The sequence below is a fragment of the Macaca mulatta genome, chromosome 1, assembly GCF_049350105.2.
Source record: "Macaca mulatta isolate MMU2019108-1 chromosome 1, T2T-MMU8v2.0, whole genome shotgun sequence".
Taxonomy (NCBI): Eukaryota; Metazoa; Chordata; class Mammalia; order Primates; family Cercopithecidae; genus Macaca; species Macaca mulatta.
In genome coordinates, this window is record NC_133406.1 from 176,396,547 (window position 1) to 176,419,133 (window position 22,587).

At 37.2% G+C, this 22,587-nt stretch overlaps 1 protein-coding gene across 5 annotated transcripts in view; it reads right to left on the reverse strand.

Moving 5' to 3' along the window:
* The window catches only part of UBE2U (ubiquitin conjugating enzyme E2 U), a 62,656-nt gene that overhangs the window by 31,143 nt on the left and 8,926 nt on the right, over positions 1 to 22,587 (reverse strand). For 2 of the 5 annotated variants that reach the window (XM_077985305.1, XM_077985295.1), the window contains exons 5-7: positions 20,223 to 20,340; positions 14,554 to 14,602; positions 2,807 to 2,895 (exon numbers count right to left, since the gene is read on the reverse strand). In XM_077985305.1, the coding sequence (XP_077841431.1) occupies positions 2,807 to 2,895; positions 14,554 to 14,602; positions 20,223 to 20,340 (256 nt within the window). The remainder of the gene's footprint in view (positions 1 to 2,806; positions 2,896 to 14,553; positions 14,603 to 20,222; positions 20,341 to 22,587) is intronic. The other 3 variants (XR_013411398.1, XM_077985314.1, XM_077985308.1) reach the window with 2 other exon arrangements.

The following is a 22,587-nucleotide window of genomic DNA, read 5'->3' on the forward strand; positions in this document are numbered from 1 at the left end:
TTATGATGATGCCAATGACTATGTATAGATTTGTGGCACAAGATAGGGAAAAGAGTTAATGCCCCAAATCAAAATTTAACTACTTACCACTACTCATAAAAGATAAAGCTCTTAAAAATATGTACAAGAGTTTAATAATCTTTCCAATGCTAAGAATGTAACTGTAGAAAATGAAGTTATTAGAAGTTTCTCTTTTATTTCTGAGTTGTTGAAGAAGCATTCTATAATCTAAAAGCTTCATCTTTATTATTGCCCGGAAATTAGGCCATTAAAAAAGATAGTGTTGGATCTCATCCAGCTGAACTATCAAAAGATAAAATGGCCAGCAGCACATGTAAAAGTTTACATTTAATTTTTTAAAATTAAGTGCTGGTTATTATTCAAGGAAAGCTCTGGAAACATTCTTATAACAATTGCCTAGGGGAAGAAGAGGCAGGGTAATTGTGAAATCATTCACCAAGTGCTAGATTCAAAGTCTCAGAAATTCATTTGGGCTAGAGATAACGATGACTAGTTATTGCCTTTACAAACAGGGATGAATTACATACAAGGTTAGTGAAAGATGTAGAAACAACAAAATTAAACATTTGGGGGCCAAACTCTTTTTGAGGAAGAAACTGTGGTCAGTGGTGCCTTATTATTTCCTTCCATTTTAAAATTATTCTTTATTGCAAGACAGTTATTTCCAAATCTCTTTAAGTTTTGGCACATGCTTCTGTTTTTTTTTCCTCTAGCAGTTTGGAGTTTCCAAGTGGCCCTATATATTTACATGTTATTCTAGAAAGCACCATCCTGTAACAATCTGTTTTTTGGTGGAAGGAGTTTGATTCTGAGTGGTTCCCTAGAGTGTGCCAATTAATGTCTCTCAACGCAGTGTTTGTGTAATTAAGGGTTATTGCCCCTGCAGCCTGTATGAGCTGCTCGGTGCCTCATACATAGTAGGTACACATAGCAGATGTGTTTGCTGAATTGACTAGGCAGCATTCAACAACAAATCTTTGATCTGAATTAACCATTCAAATACTCTGGTATCAAAAATAATTAATATTTTATACTGAGAGAGCTGCTAAAGATTGTAGATCTCGATGTACCTTAAATTGTTTTGACCTGTGAGTTAGGATGGTAATATATAATCACAAAATAATTAATAGCCAACCTCCTGAAAGAACATGTGATTTCTTAAAAGTTATTGATTGAATTTACCTTTTAAGGATATTTATTAAGCTTAGTACTATTTTTTGCCCTCATTTGTACCTTAAAAGTTGACACTATTTTTCATGATAGGAAACTATCATAATGATGAGATGAAATATAATGAGACCTCAAATTAAGGCAGTGGTCATGGGGGTGTAGTAGAGTGGAAGCATTCATAATGTTGCAGGAGATAAAATCAATAAAGTTTAATGAGAGAGATAAAGAGATGTAGGAAACATCTAAGATTCTGGTTTCAGTAAGAAAATGTAAAAATGGTGATCTACCACTAACCAAGAGAGGGAATAAAAGAAGAAGGATAGATTCGGGGGCAAGATGATGAATTCACTTTGAGACATCTTGAATACGAGAAGCCTATAATACAAATAGGTGAGATGTCCCCTGCACAGTTATAAATATGCATGTAAAATTCAAAAGAGGGGTCTGGCTAGAGATGCAGCTTTAGGAATCACTGGCCTGTAGGCAAATGAAAACCATGGTAGTGGAAGAGGTCTTTCAGAAAGAGTAGGTAGAGAGGACTGAAGGAAGAAGATATTGCCAAGGGAAGAGGCAGCAGAGTGCTTAGGAAGAGAAATGAAAAGCCATGGATGTATGGTATCATGTAAATCAAGGAGAGCACAGTTAATGAGAGTGCAAGTAAGAAGAGGACTAAAACGTAATCACTGCATCTGGGAATTCAGAAGTCTCTGCTACTACAGGATGCACCATTTTAGAAGGATGGCTGAAGCAAAGTCATATTTCAGTAAGTGTATGCAGACTGGACAACCTACTTTCATCCAGATAATGAAATAGTACTCTAAAGATCCAATTAAATGGAGCCAGAAAGTTGTCCAGCTCTCTCATTCTGTCTTTCTAGTTCCTGATGTATGATGGTAACAGATGATTTTTCCTTTTCGATGGGTATAATTGAACAGCCCTATGTTCTTAGGTTTTCTTGCTGAATTTCTACCTAATATTTCCTGTGGCTTAGAGGAGAAATAAAAAGGTTCTTTCTGGTGTGAAAGCTTTTCTGTAGGGTAAAGGAAGTAAAGTGAACCTCATAAGATTGAGAACTTTTCTGTTATTCTTCCAATTGAATATCTTTCTTTCTGGCTTTTAATCAGACTTCAGTCCAGGGCTCTATACAAAAGAACTTTGTATTCTTCTTTGAGAGGCTGAGGCGGGAGGATTGCTTGAGGCCAAGAGTTCCAAACCAGCCTGGACAACATAGTGAGACCACTATCTCTAAAAAGTAAAAATAAAAAAATTAGCCATGCATGGTGGCTTTTGCCTATAATCCTAGCTACTTAGGAGGCTGAAGCAGGAAGATCACTTGAGTTCAGGAGTTTGAGGCTGTAGTTAGCTATTATCGTGCCACTGCACTCCAGCCCAGATGATGGAGTTAGACCCTGTCTCTAAGACAAAAAATTAAAATTAAATTATTTTTTAAAAAAGAACTAAAGTAATAGTTGTTGAATGAATAGTATATAGAGCCTACAGAGAAATTTATCACTCTTACATAGCAGATGTGTGTCAATTAGTCTTTGAAAGCAAGATAAATGTTAACAGATTAACATATACCAAAGGGACATAGGATAAGGATAGTTCACCTTACATGCAGTTCTGTAGTATTCTGTGGCTTTTGATGTAGCTATTCTGGACCATGCCTGGTAGTAATCACTAAATGAGGTTGTTTTAGTTGGTCTGAAAATACAAATAAAAATCAGACAATGGGCAGTTTGTAAATTTTAAAATTATTGTATTGCTATACCGACTGTTCACATAACATCTTGTCACAAGATATTAAACTGACTTGCAAATCGTAACATGTATTTTTAACAATTGTATCCAGTATATTAATTCCACCAATAATGAATACAAATAACGAAAAAGAAAATGTCCCAACCACTTTTCAATAATAAATGTAAATATGGACCCATGTGCATATTATAAAAAGAAAAATATGGGTTTAAGACATCTGCCTTTCATGACTAACATTAAAAAAGAACTTTAAGCAAAGCATTATACCTTTCAATTTCTCATTCTATAAGAAACAATAAACATTTTTCTTGAAATTCAATGCCAAATTCTAGTAAAAAAACCCTTATTTCTTATAATGAGGACAGAATACAAGTATTAGAATTGAGATTAGTTTAGTTTTTACAGAGAATCTGGCTATTTTCAAAGAGGAGAAAAACAGCTCTTTTCTAATACTCCTGGCTGCTACTTTCCCCTCCCTGTGCTAATATTACTATGTCCTAATGGAGAGCAAAGGTTGTTATAAGGTGTTAAATGAAAACTATAAAGCAGTCCCTTAAATAACTGCATTTCCAAGCATTTTTCCCACAAACTTTTAAAATGCAGAGATTCTCAACACTCTATAAACAAAACATTACTTAGCGTATTTTTTCAGACATGTGAAATCACTAATTAACTGGCTGTAACAGATGCTTAAACATCCAGTGCAATATGCCTTATGCCTGTTTTCCAATTTAAGTTCTTAGCTCTTTGGAAGAAGGAGCAAGTTTTCAGTCAGAACAAGTATATTAGCATTAGTTTTTATAGGTAAATCATAGGTACCTTAAATTAACTATTTGACTCAACTTTTAAATTAATGAGGCATTATCTAAATGTGTTAATTCACTAATTTATTTAAATAACAATTATGCACACCTAATTTTAAGACTAACATTTTTCGAATGTATTATTACTTTTACAATCACACTTAAGTAGAAATTTGAAACTTGAGGAAGATAAATTAATCATTACTATTATTGTTTCCGGAGCCGCATGCTGTGCTGTAGACGACTAAATGATATACTAAACTAACATGAATTTGCCAATGAAATGTCTCAGCATTTGGCAACAGAGGTAACAAAATGAAAGGCTGCATTATATCTCCTGCATGAAAAAGCTTGTGATCAATTTGCTGTCACAGATCATTTAGCAGACAACAATGACTCAAGAGGAAGGAAACTGTCAACACACTGTCTTGTGAAAAAAAATACACCATCTTCAGGCACAATCATCTCCATTGTTTTTTGTCTGTTTGACCACGGCCCATGACCTTTTCCCTTCCCAGGGTGTCCTGTTCAATTTCAAACTGTTAGCCTTCAGGGGCTTTCTGTTTTTTCCTCCATAATAATTAAAAATATTACCCTAAAAGGTATAACTTTAGTGCGGTTTGAATATACAAAGCAAAATGTCTTACACATTTGGGAGTATTTGAATTTTCAATTCTATAAAGGAAACAGCCCCTTAAAAAAAGAGAACAGTAACTACATTTTACTATTATTCAGATAAAGTAAGCTTACAGGGATACATGCAGCATAAAAATACATGTGTTTATAGTTTCAACCAGTGATGGGAATTTACTGAGTATTATCATTGACATTATGAATACAAAAAGGTAGAAGACATAAGTTTAAAATGAACATTAGAATTTGTTATCTTGTTGGAAAAAATAAGATATATACCTGGACTAGTGAATTAAACAACTTTATTAACACGATAAAGTGTCATATGGTTTAATGGAGACATTTGGAGAATACAAGAACAGATACTTCTCTCCTCTGGCAGTGGTAATAAGCAAAGAAGTCAGAGGAGGGAGATGTAATTTTTTTTAAGTCGTCAGGGAAACAGTCATTTGGGATACAGGTCTGGAAAAAAAAATAAGGGGGCACTGTAGGCCATGGGAAGAGTATTAGTAATTGTTCAGATGGGAGAGAGCATGGCGTGTGCGTATGTACATACAGAGGATGTTGGGGGAAGAAATTATAGTAAAAGGACAATTGACTAGAATGGAGACTTCAAATTCACAGGAGTTGGAATTGATAAAATAAGTGAAACTGAGCAGTGCAGGGTCCACAAATTTAGGCAGAGAACGGGTTAGAGTTGATTTAGTAATCTTGATCTTGATTTGTTGGGTAATAGACAGCCATCAGGAATTCTCAAATAAGGCAAGTAAATTATGAAATCTATGTTGGAGCAAGACTTTTCCTTGGAAGTAATACGCAGGGTGGAGTATAGAAGGAAGATTAAATGCCAGGGGACCAGATAGGAAGCAAACGCAGTAATTCAGGGATGAGCTACTGAGAGCTAATAGCAGAGTGGCAGCAAAGGTTATGAAAGGGAGGAGATGAGTTGAAGGCAATGCTAAAAAATTGACTGGACTGGTTGGTTGCCTGACAGTGTGTAAAAAGTGAAGGAATATTACAGTCAAATATTCTTCTAAAGCCCAGAAGTCTGATTAGTTTTGCTGTTAATAGAAAGCATCAAGAGAAACTGAAGTAAAAGATGAGTTTAATTTTAGCTCTAGATTTCAGGTGATGATAGTACAGACAAGTCAAAATGATCTTCAGGAGTGTGATTAAGAACCTGAGATTAGAAATAAGAGATTTGGGTCAAATCAACAAAATCACTGATAGAGGAAGCTACTAGAGAAATCCACCTGCAAAAAAGTTAGTGAGTATTTTGAAAAGAAAGAGCAGAAACCAACTTATAATTAAGAGGAGCCAGTGAAGGAAAGAGAAAGGTTCATTAGGGGAAGAAGAAAATCATGGCAGTACTATTTCATGGAAGCAACATCCCAGCCACAACCAAAGCCTAACAATTAAACGCCTAAATATCTGTGGTTGGAACCTTCCTGTCTATCATGACCTAGTTGTTTAGTATCATGGATAAGAGTGCAGGGTCTGGAATCAGCTGGCCTGGGTTAAAACCCTCTGGCGCTTCGACTTGTTAGGTGTGTGGGTCTGGAGCAAGTTACCTAAACTCTCAAGGTCTGTTTCCCCATCTATAAAATCAGGAGATAAAACATTCTCAAGTGCTTGTTGTGAGCATTCGATGAAATCATGCATGAAAAGAGCCAAGTTTAGCGCCTCTTCAGCACTTAAGTGTCAGCTGGTCTCCATTGCCTTGATAAGTACCTCATCATTTCTCTGTTAACTCTAAACGGCTTCCTTGTAGTTTTTCTACCCCTGACTCTCCCTATTCTAGGTTATCATACCTCTGCTTGAAAACCACATTTGGTACTGAGGTGAGAGGATTACCTGAGGTCAGGAGTTCGAGACCAGCCTGGCCAACATGGTGAAATCCCGTCTCTATTAAAAACACAAAAATTAGGCCGGGTGTGGTGGCTCACGCCTGTAGGCTGAGCACTTTGGGAAGCTGAGGTGGGCGGATCACGAGGTCAGGAGATCGCGACCATCCTGGCCAACATGGGGAAACCCCATCTCTTCTAAAAATACAAAAATAAGCTGAGCATGGTGGCATGTGCCTGTAATCCCAGGTACTTGGGAGGCTGAGGAAGGAGAATTGCTTGAACCAGGGAGTCAGAGTTTGGAGTGAGCCGAGATGGCGCCACTGCAATCCAGCCTGGAGATAGAGTGATATTCCGACTCAAACAGAAAGAGAGATAGAGAGAGAGAGAAAGAGAGAGAGAGAGAGAGAGAGAATAACTGGGCATGGTGGCACATGCCTGTAATCCCAGCTACTCAGGAGGCTGAGGCAGGAGAATTGCTTGAACCTGGGAGGTGGAGGTTGCCGTGAGCTGAGATTATGCCACTGCACTCCAGCCTGGGCGACAGAGCAAGACTCTGTCTTAAAAAAAGAGAGAGAGAAAAAGAAAACCATATTTGGTTATGTAATTCTATATGAAAACATCTAAATACTTTCAAATAGAACTTGAGGCTCTTCACCATCTGGCCATTTCCATCCTTTTCTTCTGTTATCCATCCCCACATCCAGAGGCTCCATCACACAGAATTTCCTACTAATCCAAGCATACCATGGTATTACACTCCTCTTTCCGTGAAAGCTGTTCTAGAGACTCGTCTCCTCTGTGCCTGTCAAACTCTTATTCATCAAAGTTTGGGTCCAGTAAAAATATTTTGCATCTGAAGGTTGTCATAGTGGACACTGTGGTTGCCTCCTCAACAGCTCTTGCATTCTTCCCCCATTATGTAGATACCATACACTCTGATGGGACTGACCCCACCTCTGGCTCCAAATTAGAGCCTGATGGGTTCAGGGCTGTCTGACCATGGTGCCTAATTCAGGAACAGGAACTTGGCCTAAAAAGATCCAATTAGAGCAAAGCTATAGTCGTTTTCTAGTACATCTTAATATCTAGGGGCATCAATGCCCTAACTTTGTTCTTCAAAATTGCCTTCTTTTTCTATGTCCTTTGCACTTTTAGATATATATTTAGAGCCCGCTTACAAATTTCCAGAAAAAAAAAAACTGCTGAGATTTTGATTGAGATTGAATTTAATCTACAGTTTAATTTGGGAAGAACTGACAATATAATAATATTGAGTTTTTCCCAAGCCACAAACATTGGATATTTCTACTTCTTTAGGTCTTTTAAATTTTCTCTCAGAAATATTTGTGGTTTTCAGTATAGATGTCTTGTACATGTTTCGTTACATTTTGATGCTGTTGTAAATGGTTTTTTTTTTTTTTTTTTTTTTTTTTGAGATGAAGTTTCGCTCTTGTTGCCCAGGCTAGAGTGCAATGGCACGATCTTGGCTCACTGCAGCAACCTCTGCCTCCCAGGTTCAAGCGATTCTCCTGCCTCAGTCTCCTGAGTAGCTGGGACCACAGGCATGCACCACCCATGCCTGGCTAATTTTATATTTTTAGTAGAGACAGGGTTTCTCCATGTTGGTCAGGCTGGTCTCGAACTCCTGACCTCAGAAGATCTGCCCACTTTGGCCTCCCAAAGTGGTGGGATTACAGGTATGAGCCACGGCGCCCGGCCGTAAGTGGTATTTTTTAAATTTCAGTTTCTATCTATTGATTATGAGTATATAGAAACATAGTTAATTTTTAATCTTAACTTTAATCTTATACCATGAGTCTTTGCTAAATTCACTAATGAATTTTCAAGTTTTTAAATATTCATTTGGATTTCACTATGCACATAAGCATGTTATCTATGAATAAAGATAATTTGCTTCATCCTTTTCAAACTTTAAAATTTTTATTTCTTTTCCTTGCTTCATTGCACTGGCTAGGACCTCCAGTACAATGTTGAATAGAAGTGGTGGTAGTAGACATACTTACCTTATTCCTAAACTGAGGAGAAAAGCATTCAACATTTCACATTTTAGGGGGTTGGCTGTTGGACTTTTGTAGATTCTTATTACTGCAATAAGGGAATTTCTATTTCAGTTTCCTAAGAATTTTTATCATGAATGGGTGTTAAATTTTAACAAATACTTTTACCGGATTCACTGAAATAATTTTATGGCTTTTCCCTTTATTTGGCTAGTAAATGTGTTACACAAATTGATTTTTGAATATTAAACCAACCTTGCTTTCTTATAATCAGACCCATTTGGTCATTGTTATCCCATTTTATCAGTGAATTCAATTCACTAATATTTTGATTAGAATTTATGCACCTATGCTAATAAAAGGTATTGACCTATAATTTCCTTTCTTGTAGTAATCTCAGATTTTAGAATCTGAGTTTGGAGGTTTGGAAATATAGTCATTTTCTCTACTCACTGAAAAGGTTTGAATACCTTTTAAAAAAAAAAAAAAGTTTTATTTTGAAACAACTTTAGAAATATAAGACAGTTTTAAAGATAATTGAATATCTTCTTCTTTTTCTAAGAGATGGGTTTCACCACATTGCCCAGGCTGGTCTTGAAATCCTGGGCTCAAGCAATCCTTCTACCTTGGCCAAATAGCTGGGATTACAGGCCCAAGCCATCTCACCTGGCTTGAATAGCTTTTTAAAATAAATGTTATTGCAGCATAATTTACACTCAATAAAATACACATGTTTTAAGTGTACAGATTGATGAGTTTTGATATGAAAGTGTACATCTGCATAACCATTACCTCATATAAGATGTAGAATATTTTCATTATTCCAGAAAGTTTCCTACTGCCCCTTCCCAGTCAATCTCCCTTGACATTCTGGGCAATCACTGATCTGATTAGTCTGACAGATTAGTTTTTCCTGTCCTAGAACTTCATATAAATTGAATCATACAGTATATACTCTTTTGTTACTGTGGGTTTTTTTTCCACTCAGCTTAATGCCTGCATACTTATTCCTGATTGTTGCATGCATCAATAATTAATTCATTTTTATTTGTTGATAGTATTCTATATATTAATACAGCACAATTTATTTATGCATTCTACTGTTGATGGACATTTTGGTTGTTTCTAGTTTGAGATATTATAAATAAAGCTGCTATGAACATTTGTGTTCAAGTCTTCTTATGAACATATATTTTTCATTTCTTTTAGGTAAATAGGAGTAGAATTACTGGATTATAGGAAAGGTAATGTTTGACATTATAAGAAACTTAAACTGTGTTTCAAACTGGTTGTGGGCATGTAAAGTGATAAAACAAGATATGCAACAATGTATGAAAGCTCCAATGACTCCATATCTTTACCAACAAATGGAATTATTCATCTTAATTTGAGTCAATGGTGTCTTCTTTCAGTCTTCTCCATCTCAGTAAATAACAGCAGAATCCACCCAGTTCAACCCCAAATCTAGTAATTATCCTTGGTCCCACTTTTTCTCACACCCCACATTGAATCAGTAATTCTCCTTCACCGCAAGCCTTGAATCCACTCATTTCTTCTCCTCCATACCTACGCCCAAACTCTTGACCAAACCACCACTGTCTTGCCCCTGATCAACCAAAATAACCTAATAACTCTTCTCTTTGCTTCCACCTTAGATCCTTCACAAACCATTGCTCTCATAGCAGTTAAAAGTACTCCCTTTAAAAGTTAAATTTGATTCTGTCTCTCCCTTTCCTAAAAGTTGTTCAAGAGTGTCCCAATTTCCTTACCTGGTATAATAAAATTAATCTAAATTCCTTACACAGTTTATAAAATCCTAAGTGATTTGGCCCAGCCTACTTCTCTTACCTCCATCTACCTCTCTTCTCTTTTCCCCCTTGCTGTGTTCTAGCAACAGCAGCCTTCTTACTGATTCTCTACCACACCATGCAAATACTCAAGTTAGGGTCTTCACATTACTCTCCCAATTTTTTACTCCTTTTTCCTTTCAATTTCACAAAACTTGATTTTTCAAGATAATACCATTTACAAGTTTACTTCATAATGGTTCTTGACTTATCTTTGACTGAAGTTATTATAATTACTTTCTATGTACTTAACTAATTTAATCTTCATAGCAATTCTATGAAATCACTACTATTATTACCAGCATTTAATATATAAAGAAATTGAGACACAGAGAAATTAACTTTTCTTAGTTACATAGTGAATGGAAGAATTGGGATTCTCTTGCTTGTTATTCTAGAAATGCCTTTCAGTTGTGTGTGTGTGTGTGTGTGTGTGTGAGAGAGAGAGAGATAATATCATATACGGTATTTTATAATGCACTCTTTTCATTTACTTTTTTATTGTGGCAAAACACATAACTTTATCCTCTTAACCATTTCTAAGTGTATAGTAGTGTTAAGTGTAGTTACGTTATTGTGCAAGAGATCTCTAGAACTTTTTCATCTTGCAACACTGAATTTCTGTGTCCAACTTTTCACTTACTTTTTTTTTTTTTTTTTTTTTTTGAGACAGAGTCTGGCTCTGTTGCCCAGGCTGGAGTGCAATGGCGAAATCTCACTGCAACCTCTGTCTCCTGGGTTCAAGCGATTCTCCTGACTCAGCCTCCCTAATAGCTGGAATTACTGGCATGCGCCACCATGCCCAGATAATTTTTGTATTTTTAGTAGAGACAGGGTTTCATCACGTTGGCCATGCTGGTTTTAAACTGCTGACCTCAGGTGATCCGCCTGCCTTGGCCTCCCAAAGTGCTGGGATTACAGGCATGAGCCACTGCACCCGGCCCGCTTACTTTTAATGTTAGCAAATATGTCTCCAGAATCATATCCAAAGGCTGCTTTTTGGACATTATTGCCTAAACCAATATTTATTTAATCAGTCAGTTTTGTTGGACATTTCGTTTTCAATTTCTCATGATATGTAATTGTATGATGAACATTTTTGGAATCTCTATATTTGTTTAAATATATCTTTAAAGAAAAGTTTCTAGAAGTGGAAATGCTGTGTTGAAGGCACACATTTGTCTTAGGATTTTTAATAGGAAATGCAAATGTTACACTCTTCTGTCTGTGTCCCTCAAGTTTTGCCTTGTGCCTGCCCCTTTAAATGATTTAGCCACTCTCACACAGTTGTATATTTAGCATGTTCACCAGCTATGTTTCATTTTCGTCTCCTCTCTTGATTATCGAGCAACCAATCCTCCCCTCCCTCTCCTCTTCTAGTTTTTATCTCAGGTCCTGATGATCTTATTTTGGTTGCCCCTGGCATTCATGATTCATTTTAACTTTTTATTGAGGTTGTCAAAGTGCATTCCCCTGGGTCAGGCTGTTGGGAAGGTGTCCTGTTGTAGTTCCATTCCTGTTGAATGTACTGTTCCCTCCGTCTAGGATCCCCTGGCCTCACAGTGCATAGGTGAATCCCTATTCTGCCTTTGGAAGTCACTTTGGCATGACCTCCTCTGAAAGCTTGTCTTTATGTATTCCTCTCCCAATCCCTGGGAAGCCTGAGTAAGATGTTTCTTCCTCTGTGCTCCCCCAGCATCTTGATCTTACCTCTATCACAGCACTTACTATATTATATTTATGTACCACAACAATAAACAGTCATGACCCAATAAAATGTTGATTGCATTGAAAAGAGGCTGTTATTTATTAGAGGTGGTTCCAGAGATGGATGACTTAGTGAAAAACTGAAGGCCTCTGAAGGAAGCCTAGAAAAAATAAAAGCCACATGGGAAAAGGTTTCTGCTAAATATGACTCATTTTAGATATGATTCGATCTGCCCTCAGCATTCTTCCCTTAGCCACGATCTTGATACCTTCCCTGTGGTCTTCCAACTACATTCTCTGGTGGCAAATACTGTCTACATTGACCTAATGGATCGACAGGCCTACTTCTTGCACTGACTCCCTTTCAGAAGAGGAACATCTTCTTATACCATGCAACAATTAATACAAAATAAAACAAATAATTTGCATTTATGGAATGGGGAAAAAAGAAGAGGCCTTCCAATGCTAGAATATAAATCTTGTGAGGTTAGGGATAACATATTAATCAGGTGTGTATCCTCACACTGGGGCACAGTCCCCGGCATACAGCATATGCTCAGTGAATTCATTCTAAGTACATGGATAAGTAGCTGTTCTCCCAAGGACTGAAAACCTGCTTATAAGTGGTATCCTATAGACCCTGCAAATATCCCAGATGACTAGCACAAATTCAAGTCACCCTGAATTCCTGAACATCAACTAGATTCCCCCAACTATATTGCACCCAGTTGAATAGACCTTGCCTGAGTTTTACTATGTCTTTTAGAAACAGGGCGTCCAACTGCCTGGATATATCTTTGGAATACATTTCTACAGCCATGCCAGTTCTTCCAGCCAATGAAGTAACGCAAAGTTCTAAGCATATGGCACTAGATACACAATATTAACAGCAGCATCTTTCTTTGAATAATTTCTGCAAGACCTCATTGTGAATGCATTATTTAAAAACTGAGAACGAGACATAGCTGAGCTCTATTTCAGAGCAAATGTACCAGGGGTAAACATTAGAATTCACGGACACACAATAAAGTGCAGCCTGATACACAGCATGAGTCTAGAGCATCATTGAAATCTAGGCTGCATTGCCTCAAGTAAGTACTACTAGTAAGTCTTCTCTAGGAAGTTCAGGCTGGCACAAGGTGAATACCACAAATCGGACCTGACTCTAGCACCATTTATCCTTGGTTTGGCTCAGAGGACCTGCTGAAGCTGAGACCACAGAAGGTCTTCTGCTGTGTTCTTGCTGCCTTATTAGTAAACACAGGCACTGTATCTTTATGAACTGCAAATAGTAATAACTTTTTGCAGTAAAAGAGTAATAACTTTTGATATCTAGGGACATTCATGTTTTAGGTGATAAACCCGCCTTTATGCATTGAATGATTATTTATCATAGGCCTATTTTGTGCCAGGATGGTCAAACACATTGAAGCATTTAAGGGGCAGCAATGCCCTCTATTGAATACCAACTTAGTGTACCAGTAACTAGATTATGCTTACCTTTCTGCAATTTTTCAACATATTTTCATGAAGATAAGCCACTTAAGTTTTTGTTTGTTTGTTTGTTTGAGAGGGAGTCTCGCTCTGTGACCCAAGCTGGAGTGCAGTGGCGTGATCTCAGCTCACTGTAAGCTCTGCCTCCTGGGTTCATGCCAGTCTCCTGTCTCAACCTCCCAAGTAGCTGGGACTACAGGCGCCCGCCACCACGCCCGGCTAATTTTTTGTATTTTTAGTGGAGACAGGGTTTCACCGTTTTAGCCAGGATGGTCTTGATCTCCTCACCTCGTGATCCGCCCACCTTGGCTTCCCAAAGTGCTGGGATTACAGGCGTGAGCAACCACTCCCGGCCATGTTATCTAATTTTACTCAACTTTTATACAGAGCTAGTCAAGGAAATAGGAGCTAAAGTAAACACTGTTACAACACTAGTTAATTGGCTGTTGTCTAAATCTGATTAACTATCAAGATAAAGCTGATGGAAATGCTCAAGAAATTAAATGCCGCAGAACCATATGTGTGTTTCTAGGCCTATACCTTGTTCAGGTGTTCAAGGTGAACCGATGTCATATTTATAGGCTGTCTCCCAAAAGGTACAATGGCTTCAGCCCTAACTCTTACCATTTTTATCTAGACCTTATCTTCTCCTAAACTGCTTGAATTTTTGTGATCTATAATGATCTGTGCTGATTTTCTTAACAATACATTCTTCTCTTTTCAAAAATAAAAAAAAGGCAAGATTGACCATACACGGTGGCTCATGTCTATAATCCTAGCACTTTGGGAGGCTGAGGCGGGTGGATCACCTGAGGTCAGGAGTTCAAGGCTAGCCTGATCAACGTGGTGAAACCCCGTCTCTACTAAAAATACAAAAAATTAGCCAGGTATGGTGGTGTGTGCCTATAATCCCAGCTACTTGGGAGGCTGAGGCAGGAGAATCACTTGAACCCTGGAGGCCGAGGTTGCAGTGAGCTGAGATTGAGCCATTGCACTCCAGCCTGGGCGACAAGAGCAAAACTCCATCTCAAAAAAAAAAAGGTGAGATCATATATCATATAGTTACATTTAATTTTAATTCAACTAGAAAGAATTCAAAATTTTCCACATTCTTTCTGAAAACAATATTTTAAAAAGATATTGTAAGATATTTCTAAGTTAAAAAACAAAGATTTAATTATGATGAAAAACATAGTTTACATAGTCCTTTTGGTAAATAAAGCAACATAAAATTGTATAAAGAAAAACTTACCCGATACATTTATGTGGGTCTTTAGGTAACTCCTGGCTGTCATCTTTCACTGTAAAGAAAAAATATGAAAAGATTCTGGTTTACTTGGAGATGGAATATATGGCTTTATGTGCACTATTTCCAAAGCCTCAGTAAAATGGTAATAAAGGAATAAAAATAAGGTATAAAATCTCAAGGAGAGCAAAAGAAAGATGACAAGAAAATTTTTCAAGATAGAAAGCAGATGTCAAGTGGTAACTGTCTTAGCAGGCCATAGAAATTTGAAAACAAAAAACTGCATGATGAGAAGAGACCAATAAAAAGTAAATGGATTCACACTTCAGAACCTGAGAAACAGTACATGAATTGAAGGTGCCAGATACCTCTGGAAGGAGGGGTGAGAGGCAGAGCACAGACACCAAAGACTTATACCCTCATCCTGTGCGACCAGATGATGACCACTGCTCAGGCAGGAAGGAAGATATTTAACCTCTGGAAAAACTGGGCCAGAGAGACTCAGGACTGGAGGACAGTAGCAACAAAACAGGACAGGAGTATGATAAGAAACCGAAAATGGAATAAATCATATTGAACAGACAAGACTCCTAATTCTCTCCCCTTGTCCAGCTGTCAGTGTATTAGCAGTGCTCTCTCTCTCTCTCGCTTGTACTTGTGCTCTCTCTCTCTCTCTCTCTCTCTCTCTCTCCCTCCCCCCACAGGACTGACAGATTCCTCTCAGGAGAAATAGTTAAGTCTAATGAAATGGCCAGGTTCTCACTGAATAATTCTACAATGAAATAAAACTGTCAACAAGCCCAGCCTGTATTCAGAACTTTCAGTCTTTCTAATAGTCCATTCATCACATGTCCATCATAAGAATGAATAGTTAAAGATCACTAGATATTTTGAGCAAGGTCAATACCATAAAAGGGAACAATCCTAACCACAAAAAAGAGAAAAATAGGAAACAGAAACATTTTTCTTAAAATCTTCCAGAATATACAATGAACAAAGAGATGGATAATAGGAGAAATTTGGTTTCAAAAAATTAGAGGATCAGATCAATAGACCCAACATTCAAATCAGAGCAGATCTAGAAGAGACAATAGGGAAAATGAAGAGAGAAGAAATTATAAAAGAAATCACATAAGAAAGTTTTCCAGAACTGAACGATTAGAGATTGAGATTTCAATAGTTTATCAAATGCCCTATGTAATGTGGAGGCAGGGAAGGGGAGAATACAAAAAGAAATATTATCCAAAATTTCAAATCACTGGGAATAAAAAGAAGGTTTAAAAAGCTTCCAGAAAAAAAGAATAAATCACAGGTGAAAAATTGGACATTGGAATGAAATTAGACTTCTCAAGAGCAACACTAGAAACTAAAATGTAGTAAAGTATTTACAATTTGGAAAGAAAACTATTTCCAAACTAAAATTTAACCAAACTATGAGTATATGAGAGTAACGTAATTACATTTTTAGGCATGTGAAGTTATAAAAGGTTAAGCTTCCACGTACTAGGAAGCTCCTAGAAAATGTGCTCCAACAAAACGAAGGAGCAAAACCAACCACAAGGAAAATGTGGGATTGAGCAGCCAGCAGGAGCTCCTACCCAGCAGGCACCAAAAAGGCCATCCCAGCACACCTGCAAGAGAACTGCCAATTCAGAAAAGAAGAGGAAGGATGGAGTGCCACAGGAAAGAGGGCTCCAAAAACAAAACAGACTCGATGCTGATTGAATGCCTAGGAGCTGTGTTCCAGCTTTCTCAGGAAGTTTAGAAGAAGAGAAGATAGTGTATACACAAAAAAACAAAGGAATGTAAAATCAGACCTTTTGTACAAGAAAAGAAAGATAACCATTTATGGTTCATCTGTGACAAGTATTTATAAAGTCATATTAATGTAGCCAACTCATATTAGGAGAATGGGGGAGAGGAAATGTGCGTAGGAATGGTAGTATAAAAGCAAAATCTTTGTATTTTATAAGATGAAGTCTATAAATAATATCTAAAACCGAAAAGCCTACAAATATTAGTATAGAATCAACTTAGAAATGTGGTGGTAAATGCCAGACCAAACAGCTAAATGTGTTGAAAGCTATTGTTGCCTCTGGCAGGCAACAGTCAGGGATAGAGGACATATTTCATTAAAAACCGATTCCTATTATGTGTCCTCTAAAACTATAAACATATATTTTTTGATAGAAAATAAATACTTAACATTTCTCGTTAAAACTAGCAACTTAGAAACGTTGCTGAAAAGTGACTGGACTATCTGGTATAGCGAAATGCAACAGGAAAAAAGAGGTATGTAACCCAAGCAAATAGATCCACACTCTGCCACGCTGTTAAACTCAGTTTTTCAGTATCTTATGACATTTGTAAGTAACAGAGTATCTGTAACAAAACTGTAATCATCAACAACAAAACTGGTTCTGAATGGTGGTGCTAAAGCTCATGTTCTGTAACAAGTGAGCAATGCTACTGGACTAAATTTTGTCTTCCCCTGACACCCAGAAAGTGTATTTCTCGGGGGAAGGGTATTCCTACACCTAACCAAAGAAATATACTCACTTTAAAAAGAAATGGCAGCCTGGAATCCTATGAGACACCACCTGCTTCAATTGTAGGGACAACTTGCTTTAAAATTGCTCTATTATTAAAAGGATTTTTTAAAACCCAGTGAACGAATTGGGAGCTTGAATTGGAAAAGAATCAAATGTCTGTCATAACATTCTCCTAATCACAAGCAGAAGGTGATGTATTTGTAGAATTATCAGGTTTTTAAAAAGTATATCACACAAATTAGTATTATAATCTCCCTAATATTTCTATATTCTCCTTTATTGTAGTATTATGACTCATGTCAATTATAGCTTATTTAGATAAGCATCTGAAATATATTAGATGATCCTCCTTTTTATGAAAAACTATAGGAATATACTTGGCTAGGAAAAAATTACCTCAGGCTTAGCTACCATCACTCAGCTTTACTCTTTTTATACTATTGTATTTTTCTTCAACCAAAGGTTTTAAAAATTATATGAAACTTCTGTTTTAAACTATGGAAACAACTATGACAAACAGAAGGTAAATATTACTTGATAATACAACTATACAGAAATCAAAATTCACAAGGATGAACTGAAAAAAGGGGCAGATAATTGCTCACATGAAACCTCATATGAAAGCTCATAACAAATTAGAAAGTAAGTAGCAATACTCAGAATCTATGAGGTAAACAGTTGTTATACATTGTCTCCAGACCTTCCTCCTCTGAGTTTTCATAAACTAGTTGAACAATACTTTGGAAGGTATTTAAAAGGTCCCCTTATCCAATTCTTGGCACCAGAGCCCTTTGATAACATCTCTGAAAAATGGTCATTTAGCTCTATCAAATAAACACTAGTTACAAAAGAACACCTTTAGTAATAGAGAGTTTACTAACTGCCAGTCTGGCCTTGTCCGTTCTTTTAAGCAACTTGAATTGTTTAAAACAATTCTTCCTCATATTTGGCCAACTGGGGACCTGGATGGACTTTACCATTGAGAATGGCACAACTATAGAGTCATTTGCCTTTAGGAAAGATCAGCTGGGCACCCAACTGGCTATATAATTGTTTGTTCAAACCGGTACATTGTAAGTGAAAGGAGATACTGGAAATAATTATACCAGGACTGTTCTCAGGCAGTCTGGGGTATGTGAGCACCCTAAGAAAGGAAAAGGGGCCAGGCCACAAGGAAAGGAGGCTGTCAGGAAACGGGAAGGTCATTGGACCTCCACACTGGGTTTGAGCTTAGAACTTGGTCTTCTTGCCAACACACCGAGGCAAAGACCTAGCTGTTCAGGGTAGGCAAACATAACAAATGTTGGGGAAAAGTTTGGGTAATGAGCAACATTTACATGTCTACATATCACATACCAGGCTTAGACATAGGACAATAAAATTAATTCCAGACAACTGATTATGTAGTAAAGTCCCTGATATATTTAAGGTATGTTCTGACACAAGGCAGGGCCAAGCCTGCGTATTCTGAACTTCAGTTCTGCTACATCCCAGCAGGCCTGGGAAAGTATGGACTGACTTGTAGCTCTAGTGTTTGTCCTGTGTTAGTTTTCTCAAGCAACCCAAAAGAAGTCTCCTTTTTCCATAGGAAATCCCTTCAAATATTTGAAAACAGCTTTTACAACTGCCCTTTATCTTTTCTTCCATTGGCTAAACATATACAGTTTCTTCAGCCTTTAGAAATGCGAGGCTCCAAGTGGAGCCTACTGTATTCCAGATGAAAGCCTACCAAGTCAGAGAAGGGTTAAATTATTATATAACACATAGTTAGAAGAAAGGAATTTTCTATTACTGCTTTGCATTAAGCTTGTGATCAAATAGCTCCCTCAAGAACTTTGTCATAGAATAAAGTTCTGTGGTACTGGAAAGATGCTTGGTCAACACCATTTGATTTGTATCAGACCCAAAAACCTTGAGGAGGAGGAGCAAATGAGCTCGGTCACTATTATACAGACCTAGCTAATGGATTGGGAGTCCTGGAAGGGAAATAGAAAAAGAAACAATGGAAATCTGAGAGAAAAAGTACTGTAAGAAATCAAGTCCTGTTGATTGGGAAGGTAATGATACCAGCTACTCTGCAAGGTTGCTGTGTGCTACCAGAAGAAGATGGGGCAGGATATAAAGGAAATAACTATGTCACTAGGGCCCCAGCTCTCATTTGTGGGAAACCCTTCTGTGCACAAGAAGCCAGAAGCAGTGCTCTACTACCTGGAGAGAGAGACAGAGAGAGCACAGGGGCCATGGAGGCAATGGAGTTAAGAGTCACAACGAAGCTGCTGGCAGGACACCAAGGGTATCAGGAAAACACTGCCCAGTAGAGCGGAAAGACTGAAGAGCTTCAGGCTCTATTTCCACGTGGACTCTTAGAAGGAATTCCTGGGGAGGGAACTCTCTGGAGAAAAAAAGTTGACATCTTGCTAACCAAGAAGAAAAGTGGTGCAAATCAGTAGGATCTGGAGTACTGTAGGTGAAGTCTGGGAAAGGCTCATTACAGATTGAAGAGTTAAAATTAGATGTCATATCTTTATGATGGGTAGACTAGTTTCATTTGGCACCATCCATACATATGACCATAGCAGTCAAAGACACTCAGCTTAAGATCTTTGATGATCTTTAAAAAAGGATCGCATTGGTTGGTTTGACAAAGAGTTACAGTACGAGAGATCTTAATACCATTTCATTACTGAAAATGGATACAGAAAATATTTCAAATATTCCCTTATATAACAACTATTTCCTAGATCACTATGCTATAAATGTTTGATGTATAATTGATAATTGCCAAATAACAAAAACTAGTTACTTTTTTTTTTTTTTTTTTTTTTGAGATGGAGTTTCACTCTTGTTGCCCAGGCTGGAGTGCAATGGCATGATCTGGGCTCACCGCAACCTCTGCCTCCCAGGTTCAAGCGATTCTCCTGCCTCAGCCTCCTGAGTAGCTGGGATTACTGGCATGCGCCACTACGCCCGGCTAATTCTGTATTTTAGTAGAGACAGGGTTTCTCCATGTTGGTCAGGCTGGTCTCAAACTCCTGACCTCAGGTGATCCACCCACCTCGACCTCCCAAAGTGTTGGGATTACAGGCGTGAGCCACTGCACCTGACAAAGTAGGTACTTCTTACTTTGTAATGGCCGGTTGAAAAGTTTTAGAATTGTTCTGTACAGAGATTCATCTTTAGTCAGTATTCTGGCTGCTTCCAAATTCACTGGATTCTCTAGCACCGGATTGGAAAGCATAACCTATAGGAAAACACAGACAACATATAATTTCAAAAGTAAACTTTTTTAGAGCAAAAAGACAAACCAATATATACAACTTTCAATAAGCATTTATTAAATGCTTACTAGTATGGATCTGGAGATAGATTAAAAAATAACATGAGACATAGTCTGTACTCTCAAGAAACCTAACATTAGGTTCATGAATGTACTGTATAAAACTATGATAGATCAAAAAAAAGTTACAAGCTCCTTTCTGTAACTTATTCCTTCCTATCATATACATTTAAATTGAATTTAAATTAAGATTATAAAAATTTTAGTTGATGGTGGTTAGTGTACTTAAACTTCAAAATATTTTAAACAACATTTCAAGTACATTCCCCTTGAATAACTGTGATAATTGAAAATGTATCTCATTTGTTATTGAGAAAGAAGTAATTAGTAATTATGGTCTCAACTTGCATTGCCCATCACCGTAGGTACAGTCACAGGTGGCTATTTAAATTTAGAATAATTAAAATTAAATAAAATTAAAAATTCAGTTCCTTAGTCATTGTAGCAATATTTCAAGTGCTCAGTAGCCACATATGACTAATGGCTACTGTATTGAACAGTGCAGATATATTGGACATTTCCATCAATGCAGAAAGTTCTACTGTGCAGCAATGACCTTCAAAGGAATATTGAAGGTCAATATTAAAGTATTGATTATAACCATATGGAAGTTACTTGAGAGACAATGTTAAGTGAAAAAAATGGTTTATATAGCCATGTGCCACATAATAATGTTTCACTCAACAACAGACGGCATATATCATGGTGGTCCTGTAAGATAATAATACCAAATTTTTACCGTACCTTTTCTACATTTAGATACGCAAATATTTACCATTGTGTTACCATGGCCTATAGTGTTTAGTACAGTAACATGTTGTATATAGGTTTGTAGCCTAGGAGCAACAGGCTATAACATAGCCTAGGTATGTATCAGGGGATACCATCTTGGTTCGTGTAAGTACACTCCATGATTTTCAAACAATGATTAAATGTTTAACAACTCATTTCTCAGAATGTATTCTTATTGTTAAGTATGTGGCAATATCCACACCATAATCACAACGATGTAAAAATTCAGGTTCATCCATTCATTCATTCATTCATTCATTTTATTTAATATCTACCAAATGTCAGCATTGTCCTTGGTATGCTCTGGGAAATCAAGGATGAATTAGACCTGTTTCCTGATTTGGGGAAGCTTGTAGTCCAATGGGGAAGACATATATGTAAGCAGTGTGTGCATTATAGTATTAGCATTCTAACAGAAATCTGCTTAGGGTACTGTTGGGTGTGTGGCAAAGGAAGCTCCCTCAAAACCAAAGCTATTAATTCTGCCTAGGAAAATAAATCAGAAAAGGTATCCTAGAGGAAGACTCATTTGATCTAACTCTCACAACAACATGAACAGCTGCTTGCTGAACAGACTGAGGAAGAGGGGAGGAGAAAATGAGTTGCCAGGCAGAGAGGAGCTGGAGACTGGCCATTTCTAAGGTAACTTTAGAATTCTATGGATGTTTTTTGATCTGAATTGAACCAAGCAATGTGAGTGCAGAAATGCATGAAGATATAAGTATGAGCAGGATTTCCTGGTGTGTTAGGGAGAGTCTAGGTGTGAGGATTAGATGTGCAACAGAACTAGAGCTTACACCTGTGGAGAAGGTGGGATCCACCAAAAGATTTCAGACAGAAACACAGGAGAAAAGAGCAGAAAGCTCTTTCCTAGTAACAGTAGAGTTAAGGGTTTTCTTTATAATTATCAGTGATTTTCCTTTCCTTCCCATTATCTTAAAAATCTTTTGTAATGTGGGCATATTTGTTTTATTAATGTTTCTGAAAAATAAAAAGACAAAACTGTACTGGCTTTCCATGATATATTTGGTAACCCTTTGGTGTCACTTTGCATTACTGTTTAATAGTAAGAACAATCATAATATTAACTAACTAGAGGTTCAGCATCCTAAATCTGAAAATCTGAAATCCTAAATACTCCCAAATTCAAAACTTTTTGAGCACTGACATGATGTGCAAAGGAAATGCTCACTGCAGCATTTCAGATGTCAAAATTTCAAATTTGGGATGCTCAAATGGTAAGTATATATAATGCAAATATTCAAAAATTGGAAAAATTCCCAATTCCTAAGCATTTCAGATAAGAAATACTCAACCTGTATTGAGTTATTTTCTTGGACCAGTCACAGTTCCGAATTC